Below are 13,453 nucleotides of genomic sequence, written 5' to 3'. Positions count from 1 at the left end.
CAAAATTTTGGGACTGAATTGAAAGATTTTAAAACTTGGAGCTTGTTTTAAAGTTAAATAAAATTCAGGGACCAAGCCCTGAATTTAACCTTGGAGTGTCGGCAGGCAATTGTTATATGCGTGATTTCATGTTATATGCGTGAATTTAACCTTCCTCACGCACACAACTTCCAAACTCGATTCCGACGCCGTCCGAATTCCGATCGTTGTTTTGAAACCACCGTTGTGTTCATCATCGAGCGAGGAACAAACCCTTCAAATTAATTGAAGCGAAACGCGGCCAAACGTCGGGAATTTTCAGTCAAAGTAGCGACGGTTTTGTTAGCTCTATCGCCGAGAAAATCTTAAATTCACCGCTGATCGTTGCTCCGTTTACGACACCTCCCGCACCATCGTGTTCCTTGTGCCGTTCCGAGTCCACCGGTGTTCCCCTTTTTCTCTGGCGGCGGCGGCGCGTGGGGAGGTGAACCGGTCAAACTTCCCGATTTGATGAATTCGAGCTCTCCGACGTTCAAAAATTTGAACCGAGCTTTGTAAGTATCTCGAAAACGCTCAAAATAATTTTTAGAAAATTTTCCGTAATTTTTAGAGCCCCGGAGGACACCTCACGCGTCACACGCGCCGCCGTAGGGCGAGTGAGTGACCGGTTCAACCGGTTTTCTTAAGGGTTTGACAAGTTTGACCGGTCACGACCCGACCGTTTACCCGACCCGACCCGTTGACCGACCCGATAGTTGACCGTTGACCGGTGCTATTCTGGTAAATAATTCGGTTTTCTGCTATTATGGTAATTAATTCGAAATGGGTGCTATTTTGGTAAATATTTTAAAAAGGGTGCTATTTGTGTAAAATGTTCAACAGTTTGTTGACCTCCTTTGACCAGAACTTTGACCGGCTTTGAGCGGCTATTAAACGATCGTTAATCTTTTTCGAGTATACCTATCCTGATAATTTTCGACGTGCCGAATCCGTTTCCGTGGTCCGTTTTGTCAAATTCGAACCCAAAGGTCTCCAAATCGACGGTCAAAGTGATTGACTTTGACTTTGACCAAGAATTTGAATTTTTGAAAAGTCATACTTTATGTTTTTCGACGCCCTGATTCCGATTCCGCAATCCGTTTGGCCAAATTCAGACTCGAAATACCTCAAATTGATAGTCAAACCCGACAAATGCTTATATACTTAAGAAGTTTAGCTTTGAACAATTAAATAGGATTTGGGACTGATAAATATTATTGTTTGAAGGTACAAGAGACTCTCCGGATCGTTCGACAGCTCGACCCAGCTCTTCTAGATCAGTTAAACCACGTGTGCCAGTATTCACCCGTTCGAAAACTGTAGCAGAGCGTGGTGAAACCAGCAATCAGTAGATTTGCTATTTGAATCTATTGTCGAGGTGTGTTCCCTACTTATTATTGAACTGTTTATTGGTTTTAATATGTGGTACACCGAATTCATTGGTTATTGTTTTATGGATGCACCAATTTAATGTGACAATTTATGAAATATGGCTGCTATCTAATTTTGTTTGAAATGGTATATGATTACCATGTTTTGGATTTATGGAATTTATGTCACGGTGCAATTGAATTTGGAATTGAATTACGATGGAATAGCTCTGATCAAGCTAACTGGGCCTAATGTGACTCTTGAGGGCCCCAAGATGTTTCATTAGGTCGGCTTTCCTTTGCTGTGTGCTTAGGGTAAGCTATATGGACTTATTGACTTGGGCTTAAGGATACAAGCTTCAGAGCCTATCCTTAAGTCGGCTTTCTTTTTGCTATGTGCATAAAGTAAGCTATATGGAAAATAATTTTGAGAACTACTGATGGTGTACCAGAAAAGGGTTTAAACTATGATTTCCAAAAAGTTAAACTCTTTTACGAATTTGTGAGATTACTGGACTATGATTTGTACCTATTGCGATTTTATAGAAATGTTGGGACACACTGAGCCTAGCTCACCTTTTGAAAATGTTTTCCCCCTTTCAGATACTATTGGTTAGATACCTCGGTTCGAGCACTTGGAGGATCAACATATCTCTTGAAGTAAATCAGATTGTAATGTTTTTATCTTGCAAGTTGACTTTATTTTGGTGACATGGACCTTATTTTAAAATATCGGATTTTATAATGATGACTCTTTTGCTAATATTGCTCGGTTTATTGTGATTTTGAATTTGAAGACATGTTTTAATTTAAATTATTATTTATTGGTACTATATTTACGAGTTGGATTTTGATAGTATAATTTGTTTATAATTTCATGTTATTTATAATGTGATTTTATATTGATGGAATAACGGTTTCGGAAAATGTCTTTAATAATCATAATGTGATCCACTAGACTTAGTCGAAACGCATAAGCCGGGTCTAGGTGGTTACAGAATTAATGAGGAATTCCGAAGTGACCTTCGATGAAGAAGTGGTGGAATTCATGATCGACGGCTAGATTTAGGGTAAAAAAAATCGGCTAGATTTAGGTGAAGGATCGGTCACCTAGCTGATACCATGTTGATAAAGAGTAAACAAAATAGTGGAGAAGAAAAGGAACTCTTTTTATTATATATTGTGAATGGTGAAAATACATCTCTTTATAGGAAAAGTTAGGAGTAAGTTTTCTATTAGAGTAAACTACTTAGTAGTTATCCTTATCTACCTAACTTTCTAAGAGTTAGTGTTATATTAAAATACTAACTTATCTATTGCATAACCTACATGCTCTTTTTGCATAGCACTCCAGGGAAAAGGAACTTATGTTCAGACTTCAGCCAAGCACAAATGACAACAGGTGTATTTTTGGAGACAATTACAACAATAAAACATGGAACAAGACTCAGTAGAGGTAATACCTAATTCTCTGATCTCGAGTGCTTGATCCACCCACAATAGAGAGCCATTCTGCACAATGAATTGTAGCTTCAATATCCTGTAAATTAGAAGCAATAACCAGAAAATATAAATGGAAGTGAAATGCTTAAATTAAGGACGAGAAATGTATGATGAAAGTACGGTAAAGAGGAAAAATGGATTATGAAAAACCTTCCATCCATCCTTATGGCGCATAGAATGCTCCAAAGTAATAATCAGAAAATTGTGTATGAGGTCCTCTATGTCTCCAAAGCTTATTGAATTAGACTGTTTTCTTTCATCCATCTGCAAAATCAAGTAACAAGGTGCAATACTTGATACAAGGAGTATAGTATATTCACATTTACCCATCAAGATCAATACTAGTTAGAAACCTTGATAATGTTAAGCCTAAATGCTAAGTGATGGTATCCCATATCAATTAAGTATCAGGTTTCTTGTGGTCTTATATTAAAGTAGGGTCCCTTATATTCAATTGGCTCTAGGTTGGATGCTTTAACATGGTATTAAAGCTCGGGTTTTATTATGTTGTTCTTCCTACCTAACCCCAAGTGAGGTTGACGACCCCAGGTGCTGTTGACCAGGGAGTCTTACGTGATGTTATCCACATCTATTAAGTATTGGGTTTCCTGTGGTCTTATAGTAAAGTAGGGCCCCTCCACCTATAGCCACATGGTTTTGGATGCTTTAACACTAAACACAACTATCTAACAGATTTATCTGCAATGGAACATCAAAGACAACAAGGGAAAGAAGCACGGACATAGTGAAAAGTTGAAGTCGGAAAGAGTTACCTCATAGTTATAGATAAGAACCTGTAGTGTCCACTCAGGCCACTCCTCCATTTTTGTTAGACTATTTCTATTTTCTGGATGACTGCAAGCCAAAAACAGAAGATCCTGAACAGAAATAAATAGCTCAGAAACTATAATACAAAATCGGAAAGAGTCGTATTAAGGAAAACTAAGCCAAAAATAATGTTTTGTTCTGATTAGTATGTAATAGATTAAAGTTAATTTTCTATTACCAACCTTAAACACTAAACTGAAATCTGCAACCAATAAATTCAGACAGGCATACCTGTACTGCCCGGCTTTGGAAAGCTTTGGATGCATATGGCAGCGAACGCAACAAAACTGCCAAAAGTTGTAAATGTTCAAAACGGTGGCCAGCGTCGTAAAAGCTCAACCTATCCTCCGTCGAATAAGCATTGATCTGAGAAAAAATTTATTAACAATGATAACGATTTCAGCATTCAATGCTATATGCAAGTACAAGATACCATAAGAAGCTAGAATAGCTAAAAAACATAGACGATACTTTTACATCAGCAAGCTGAACAAATACACATTGATTATACTTGAAGGATTAAAAAAAGTTTTAGAAAATTGATACAACGGTAGAACAATAAGCTTTTCAATGGAAAAACTGTAAGCAAATATAAGCAGAATATCATTGACCACCAAAGTCAAGATTGTATTAAAGCAAAAGATTATCATCTTACTGAGGCCCCCAATAAAGCAGTGTAAGAATTGTTTGTCATAAGCCTGTTAGGAGCAGCCTGAAAAGCCTTCTGCAAAGCGAAAAACAGAAGAGAAACTTTATCATCAAACATACTGCCACTTGAATCATTTAGAGCACCACCAAAAAGGCTGCTTGTCATCTCTGAGGACACACGTGAACCAAATTTCAGATGCCTATGTGATACTAAAGCAGCTAAAAGCCCAATGACCCCAACAACAATTCCATCATTTTTGTCAAAATTGTAAACATTATTCCTTGCATTGTCAGCACTAATTGAAATACTTATTCCACCCAAATTCTTCATAAATGTAATTTCAGAAACAGATGACATCCTTTCCATTGTCAAGCTACGAGAATATGCTACAAGGCTACTACCGCCGTCAAGGTGTTGAGATTCAAAATCTTTCAGTGAAATTTGATCCCTCTCCTTTGTTGATGCTTCATACTGACTTCTTTCTGTTTCAGATCTTTGAACAGACAAGCTTTCATCAGCCTTAGTGTAAGTTTCAAAAATGAGGTGATCGCCTGCTTTAGCTTCTCTTTGCAGGAGGACAAGAAGTGTTTCTATCCCACCAGAACCCAGGAAAGAACTTGCAAATGTTTGAGCTCTGGTCGTATTTGGTTGTACCACTAACCTGTAGATTAAATGTAGCACCCTGGCAATCTGAAAGAAGTACAAGTGGGTCATTTCTAGTAAAACAATAAGAGGGATGTACTCCAATATCAGCCAGAAATATGAGGCATGCTATAGCAGTATGATCCAGTTGCACCTAATCGTATGCTGATCCAGCAAAAGAAAGCAAGGCTCCATATAAGGTCCATATAACAAGAAAAAACAATTTTTAACATATCCTCATCAGAAAGTTTATTTTTTGAGAGATAAGGTTCTTTCCAAAGTTTATTTAATTAAAAAGAGAACAAACCATCACAAAGATATGCATGCTTCAATGTGATAGACATTCTTAAACCACATCAGTTCAACTTTTATCTTAAAAAAAAAGTGAACTACTCATCTTTGAAGGCAATAGTGAAAGGAAATAAGAATCAAAATGAGCTCACCTGATTAGGTTGTGGGCAATCAACCATGAATCCAAGTAAACAACGAACATCTTCTTCAGCCAATGAAGGTGGTGCTGCTCCTATTAGAAGTTCAATGACAACTAAGAGCTCATCAATCAAAGCATTGACTTCCCCAATTCTTTGTGTAGCATCATTTAAGGAAAAAGTATCCAGGGAGTCCTTTTCAGGAATTATCCAATAGCACCTTCTGCAGCCATCAAGAAGCATCTGCATAGCATTGGCATCTCGCATCACTGATGACTCTGTGAAGACCATATCTGCAAGTGATGATAGGAGTTTCTTTTGGAGCCCATAACTGCACAGTCTCCAAATTTTAAGATCCAAAAGCAGTGTACTGAAAAGCTGCACTTTAAGTGCATAATCATGCTTCTGAGATTGACATAGAGAAACAACAGCTGCAACAAGCTCTTCATTGCTGACACCATTATGCTTTCCGTCTCCAAGAGAAGACAAAGTTTGTAAAAGATAGTTTAAGATTCTTGAAAGTATCTCAAGTCCCCTTGCACGACGTAGCTCTTCACTGTTCCCTGGGTGACGGAGGGCAATAGAAATAATTCTAAATATTGGAGCAGCTAGGGCCGATGTAGCCAAAGACAACGGAAGACTACCCTGTTCTGGTTCCAAGCTATCTTGACGCACATTGCTGACTACCAGAGGAAGTAAGGACATGGGACCTCCATAAGCTAAAGCCCAAAGAGCCTCCACAGGTCTCGTCCGTGTTGCAACATGGACTTGTCCAATAACCTCAGCATGTCTGCGCAGATTACCTGAGTCACCATAGATAAGTAATTTAAGCAAGAACGGAAAATTCTTGGATACAATAGAAAGAAAGATGCCTATGAATTCTAAGTTTAAATATAAAACAAAAGTAAAATACGAGGGAAACAAAAATTAAAACTATGGTTGATATCGGAAACATGAAGAAAGAAACTCGTCGAGGAAATGTTACATCAAAGGTCAGGAAGAACAACATAATAAAACCTAGATTCTGATACCGTCTTAAGCATTTGACCTAAAATTGATCAATGGTAGGTGGAGAGGCAAAACTAGGAAACATAACAAACCAGGAAAAAAACCTACATAGAACATTATAAAAAATGAAACAGGTACATCCATGGCAGAAGAAGAAATTACATTCACAATCAAGTAAAATGACATAACATCACCAACACTTCCTCCAACATATATGCATGCACTAATGGTGGTGAAAAATGTAAAACAAGCATACCCATAAAAGCGGAAGCATTCTGCATACCTGTACTACGAAAACAGAACACAAATACAGGGAGGGAAAGGAAAATGAGATTAGGATAACAACTCTCTCTCCCTCTCGTATTTCATCAATCTTGTAAACCATTCTGATTAGGGAACATGGATAGAGAAAAAAGATCATAAGACAAGAAACAAGTACATAAAGGGAGAACTTTACATGCATAGACATTCAAGTGCTAAAAGCTTAAGTAATGAAATTAAGGGGAGAACTTTACATGCATAGACATTCAAGTCCTAAAAGCTTAAGTAATGAAATTAAATATGAATCGGCTCACCTGCTGCACCAGATGGAGAAGCATCTGCACAGAACCGTCCAGTAAGAAGACAGGGGTGATATAGTAGGTGAAGGCAATCTCCGATTTCTGCATCTAATAAGCAACTTTCCCATGCCATTCTCTGAACATGATCATTTGTGGCTAACCAAGGAAGTCCTACACCATTACCGAAAGAAGGTAACATATCCCCTCCCCTGGAAGCTATACGTGCCATTCTTTCTGGTCCAATTGGTTCCTTAAAGATATATATTGGGCCCATTTCAGCAAATAAAGGGCATTGACGACGACGGCGCTGTAAGCCAGCCATTGAAGGAGGGGGGCTTGTCCCAATGCAACTAAAAGCTAGTGGCTTGGAAATGCGAGGAAATTCAAAAGGATAACTTTCATACAAAGATCCATCAATATATAATCTCAATTCACTCTCTGCTTTCCCAAGAAGTCCCTGCCTGCATGCCTGTTCCAATCCAATAAAATACCAACATTGAGGTTTTGAATGCATGAGTAAAATGTAAAGAAACTTTCTTTCCTTTTACGCTGCCACTTTCAACCACTAAAAATTGTGCATGAAAATATGCCTCTATTCCCTTATTATCGGCAGATAAGAAACTAAATAAACAAGGCATGTGCGCTGTGCCTTGACCAGCAAGAGCACTTGCAGCAGCAGCAGCAGAAGACATAGCCGATGATTTTCCAGACTTGGCTGCAGCTGCAGCAGCAATTGCAGCCGCAGCAGTTGCTGTGTTTAATGTATCTGCAAAGCATTCAATGTAGATCCAAGTTGCAAAGGCAAATCCATTAGTAAATGGCCAACGACTTTCCCCAGGACCAAGCAAACCAGAGCTTTCACCATCAAACTCAAAGGTGCATGCTGGCCCCCTAGATTCTCTCCCACTCACTGCCTTCTCCAATGCAAGCATTAAGCGAGGTGCCCAAATGGTAGTTAGTGTTCTTGAAATGACCTGGAACCATCTATGCAAGTCAATAACACTAAGTGAATGCCCCGCTAAATGTTGGATGCAATAGCATAAGGGACTCTCATCCCATTTCATATGCATTTTTGGGTCAACATCCTGAGCAAAAACATTCTCAGCTGACCTCAAAAGCACTTGTAATAAACCAGCCATAGAGCACATAGCCCTGTTTCTTGTGCAAGCCCGCAATATAACAAGCAAGCCTCTAACCATCCGTGTCCTGGAAGACATGACAATGTGACTATCACCTTGCCAAGGAAGCCAAGGAATTAGCTCGCCTGCCACTATTGCAGCCCTAGAATTTAGCATCACACTAGGAGGATTGATGTCATCATCCTCTTCAAAACTTTCAACTCCACCCATTGTGGCAATAAGTGAATCAACAACCAAAAAAGGAATGCTATCCATATCTTCCTCACTTCCAAAAGTATCGGACCCAGCTACAATGTTCTTCAGCTTGTTCAAGCTTTCAGTTTTGCCCATAATGGCAGAATCCACTAAATGCAAAAGCTCAGGAGATACATTTGGCATAGCAGCCTTTGGCTTCGGCTTTCTTGGTGAATCATTGGGTGAGCATCCAGAATCCGCATAAAAGACGTAATCAAGACAAGTTGCCGAACTTGACTGCTTAATGGAAAAATATGTTTGTCTTGCAGGTCCAGGGCTTGAATTAGAACGATCATGCAACGGGATTGGTAAAGATTCATGCTCCATGCCATACATTCTTGTTAGATGTTGAGAGTATTCATCGAACCGGTCAGATGAGCATCTGTCATAGTCTACATCTGCAAATTGGTTCAAATCTGCCTGTTCACCATGAGACTCCCCACCAGCTATCACTTGATTTTCCAAAGACACAGGGTCCCGTTTGTCATGATCCCCGATCATGGGTGCAGAATGAAACCCCTGTGAAACTGCATTATCATTTCTCAAGACAGCTTCTTCGCCAGTCGCATAATTAACTTTCCCCTGATGAAATCTTCCTATCCTATCTGCCCGTGCCAAAGTTTCACCAAACTTCTTTTCATCCTCTTCTTTCATTGTATTATTACTTTAAGTACCAGCGTATATTCATTTAAATTATTTACAATCAATTTTACCTGCACAATAAATAGATAAATCAGAGTGAGAACTGCCACTCCAGTCAATTCTAAAAGCTCTTTTAGTACAGAAGGAAGAATTATGAAGCTCGTCTAAACCAAACAGAACTCTTTAATACTGAACATAATAAATATAGAACATAAATCTATTTCCATACCAACTAAAACTTAACACAGTTTCCCCGCTGAATCCAACTGACTCGAATTCGTACAGAAACAAGCAAGTCAATCAAATTTTAATCAATAGTTATATATAACAAGTAGCAGATCCACCTCATGAAGCACGTAAATATTCAAAAATATAAATATCTCCCGAAATTGTAGAAGAAAAACATAATCTCATTCTCACATTGGCGAATTGGTCAATTACCATTGGAATTAACGTCTGATACGAACAAACAAGAAAAATATCGATCCAACCTAATTGAAATATAAATAATTGCAATAACTGCGGAGATCACAGTTTAACGGTCATCGATTTGAACAATTCTACAATAATATATATATATATATATATAATGTGACCTGTCGTGGAGAAACTGATGGATTTACCTCAGAAGGATCAGTTCGGTCCAAATTTGAAGTTTCCCGTTGAATATATCCAATAAATAATTCGAGAAAATGAATACCATTATGAAACAAAAGGAAAAAATTGCAAAACAACAAATTTTTTTCAGAGACGAGGAACAGAGAATGGTTGAAGAAGATAGAGAGAGAGAGGGTGAACAGAGAGCGAAATTGGCGCGAAAGAGAAGGTGGATTTAGCAAGTAGTTAGTAAACAAATGACCATAAATAGGCTTAGGCCTTGTTGCCATTTTTCTCTTCTTCTTCTTTTTTTCCTTTTTGGCTTGAGCATTTTTTGAGGTTAAAAATTGTATTTTAATTGAATGAAGAAAAGAAGAAAACTGTAAACTACAAGTGATCTTAAATGATTTTTTTTATTTACTTAGTTTTTATTTTCTAACTTCAACCATTTGACCGTATAATCTAAATTCGAATAATATATAAGTATATTATAAAACTTGTTTAATTCAAATTTAGATATAACAAAACTTCATTATAGAACGATTTAATCTAGATTTAGATATTATAAAGTTATTTAATTAATGTTCGAATTATAAATAGAGTATGGTTCTTCTATTGTCGTTAGAAAATATGTTTGGATTTGATGTTATTCCAATAAATCAACAAATTATTTTATTTGATTATTAACGTTTGCACCGACTCAACGCATCGTTTTATAGTTCCCATGACATCGCCTGGAAATATTTTTTTACTTTAATAGAAGCTTTGATACCTTAATAAACAATAATCAACGCTAGAATCATCATCATTGAGGGTGAGAGTGAGTTAACGAGGAGGGTGGCGTTAATGGCGTAGTTGACGATCAAGATGAATTTATATCTAGGGTGTAAATAAATTGAACTTGAACGAATAAGGTTATATTCATTTTCGTTTGTTTATTTTTTTTAAGGTGTTAATGTTTGATTTGTGCTCATTTAAAATTTTAATATGTTGTTCGTGTTCGTTTATTTATTTTTGAAGATGTTTGTGTTAGATTATTTATTATTCATTAACATATTAGTTTAATGTTCATGAACGTATTCGTTTATCGTTCATTTATAGTTCAATTTTTAGTTTTACCCTCTCATTTTGCAAACTAAAGAGCAATGGTCAAATTATACCAGTAGTGCTCAAACTCCTTAAAACTCACAGTTTAAATTTCAACTTTTATCATGTGTTTAATTTAGTCTCTATGTTCATTAATAATTAAAATGTAAACAAATGAAAATGAGAATCGGGTAAACGAGTTTGTTCATGAACATAAATAAATTAGTCAATAAATGAGTTTGTTCGTGAAAATAAATGAATCGAACTCATTTTTACTCGTGTTCGTTCATTTATTAAATGAACATAATTTTTTTATTCATATTTATTTATTTAATTTAACAAACGAAAATCATTCAAACAATTTATCGAATACTATATTCGTTTACGCTCTTATTTATACTCTAGCTTCGAATCTTTCTCTCATTGAATCACATCATCCATTGTTGGATCGACTTGATTTCGAGATATATATACCTCCCCACTTCGATGAAACTTTTGATCGTCTAGATCTGAAATACAATATTTCGATCATCGGAAAATCATTAACAAATGAAAATTTAAAATTGTGGCTATGAATTTTTAAGGAGTTGATTGGAGAAAAAATATATATAAGAAAAAAATTAAAATATAAGAAAATAAAAAGTAATTAATAATTATGTGTCAAATTTCATTAGACGAACGATCTTTTTAATTAATCATTAGCATCCTATTTATTTATGATTTTTTTGAATTAATCATTTGTATCTGATTTTTGATCGATCAATTTAGATCATATACTTATTGTCAACTAAATCTTTAATTTTAATGGAAATTATAGAAAAAACTATAAGTTATAATCTAATAAATTGAACTGCAAAATTAAGATTATTTTTCATTAAAACAAGTATATTTGATCGGATGGTTAAATTGTTCATCTTTATTCCTTATATTTCTTAGATTATGGGTCCTATACTCACTAAGAGTACTCTCTTTCTTCTCATATAATTCCTTTTCCCCTCACCTCTAAATAGGACTAGAATTATCATCAATATAAAAAAGGTTGTTTTTGGCTAAAATTGTATATAGATTTTACCTTTTAGTTTAAATTAATATTTATGGTAAAAAATTTGTTTGAGTAAATTTAAACTATAAAATTAAATTTAAATATCAATTTAAACTTACAAACTAAGTTCAGGTACCAAATTAACACTTGAAACAAAGTTCAAGTATTTAATTAGACAATAAAAACATTTAATTATTAAATTGTACCTTAAAATCAAGTTCAATTACTAAAATGTATATAACCTGCATGAGTACAAAATCACCTTTTGTGGAACTCACGCCACGTAATTTAAGGTGGGGGGGGGGGAAGCTTTATTTTATCTCCAATTGAAACAAAACACCGACAGATGTAAAATAAAAAGATAAAGTTCACTCAAAGTCACTTTTAGTCATTGAATTTTTAAAAATTACATGAATGTCCTTTTATTTATCGTTTATTATAAAATGATCATTAAATTTTATTACCACCCTATAAAAAGTCATTAAATTTATCAAATATTTTATAATTATTATAATATTATAAGAAGTATTCCATAATAATCCTTTAAACTTAATAACAATTTATAATTTATTTTAAATTTAATGACTAAAATTATCATTTAATCACAATTTAACAAGTTATGCACTTTAACAAAGAAAATAGAAAATTGAAAGGTTAACTATCGGATTAATTACTTTCTTTTTCATATTTGGATACTTTTGCTCATCAAATAAAAAAATATATATTTTTGTCAGTTACATTATCAGTTTATTTTTTAATCACTTATGTTATTGATTTTGTATTTTGGGCACTAAGCTATTAACCTTTATTAGTTTGACAATATGACACGTTAGTCAAAAGAATGTTGGTTTTTAATTTGACCCCTGAACTTTAGATAAAATATTAATTTGAACATGATATTTAGATGAAATATAATTTTGACCTCTAAACTTCATATGAAATATCAATTTGACCATTAAATTTTACCAAAGTCTCTTGTCGTCACCATCACTCACCACCATCATTGTCGATCATCGTCGATCGACATCAATCATCATCGTCATCGATTATTAGATCTCAAAATTCTCAATTCACTCATTTTCTATCTCCTTCATGTGAATATGTTGTTTATTTCATCGAAAATTAAATCAAAGTCAATAGATATAACCTCAAATTATTCAACTTCGTTTAAAATTAAACCATAATCATAAGCTTATCATTAGTATTCCTTTATAATAAGGACACCAACTAACTACATTTATATCATTTTTATTAATATGAGATAAGTACAAAGTAGTATCTGTTAAAAAATAACTTTCAACCATTTGACATTGAATGCTCATACCTCTGGCATTCCTTGTGCTTGAACCCGATACCTTAGAGAATAATAACAATTCATTTACCACCGATGTCACTTCGTTTGTACACATTTATATCATATTTAAATTCATAAAATTTTTGTTTATAATATTGTTATTGATATATTTTTTATATTTATAATATTAATTATATTTTTTAATATTCATAAATTATAATAGTATTTTATAAATTTTAATATTTTTAAAATTAATATAAAATCAAAGTTATTTTTTTAAATGATGATAAAATTTCAATCCAATTTTAATAAAAAATAAATTAATTATCAATCATAAACTTAGTTTAAATTATAGCATAAAGTAAATTTGAATTATAGAATCAAGTTCAAGTACCAATTTATACATAAAAGCT

At 34.6% G+C, this 13,453-nt stretch overlaps 1 protein-coding gene across 1 annotated transcript in view; it reads right to left on the bottom strand.

The window, feature by feature from the left end:
• LOC120188577 (BEACH domain-containing protein C2-like) overlaps window positions 1-9,762 on the bottom strand; it is a 33,219-nt gene extending 23,457 nt beyond the window's left edge. Inside the window, 9 exon segments of the mRNA XM_039191969.1 lie at window positions 2,852-2,928; window positions 3,042-3,155; window positions 3,665-3,769; window positions 3,951-4,085; window positions 4,375-5,058; window positions 5,454-6,241; window positions 7,022-7,511; window positions 7,513-9,092; window positions 9,645-9,762. Of these exon segments, the coding sequence (XP_039047900.1) occupies window positions 2,852-2,928; window positions 3,042-3,155; window positions 3,665-3,769; window positions 3,951-4,085; window positions 4,375-5,058; window positions 5,454-6,241; window positions 7,022-7,511; window positions 7,513-9,033 (3,914 nt within the window). The 5' untranslated portion in view covers window positions 9,034-9,092; window positions 9,645-9,762.
• Between the last annotated feature and the right edge of the window lie 3,691 nt (window positions 9,763-13,453).

The sequence above is a fragment of the Hibiscus syriacus genome, unplaced genomic scaffold (genome assembly GCF_006381635.1).
Source record: "Hibiscus syriacus cultivar Baekdansim isolate YM2019G1 unplaced genomic scaffold, ASM638163v2 tig00116951_pilon, whole genome shotgun sequence".
In the NCBI taxonomy this organism is placed as follows: domain Eukaryota; kingdom Viridiplantae; phylum Streptophyta; class Magnoliopsida; order Malvales; family Malvaceae; genus Hibiscus; species Hibiscus syriacus.
The sequence above is the reverse complement of the archived record's forward strand: the minus strand, read 5'-3'. Positions and strand labels throughout refer to the sequence as shown.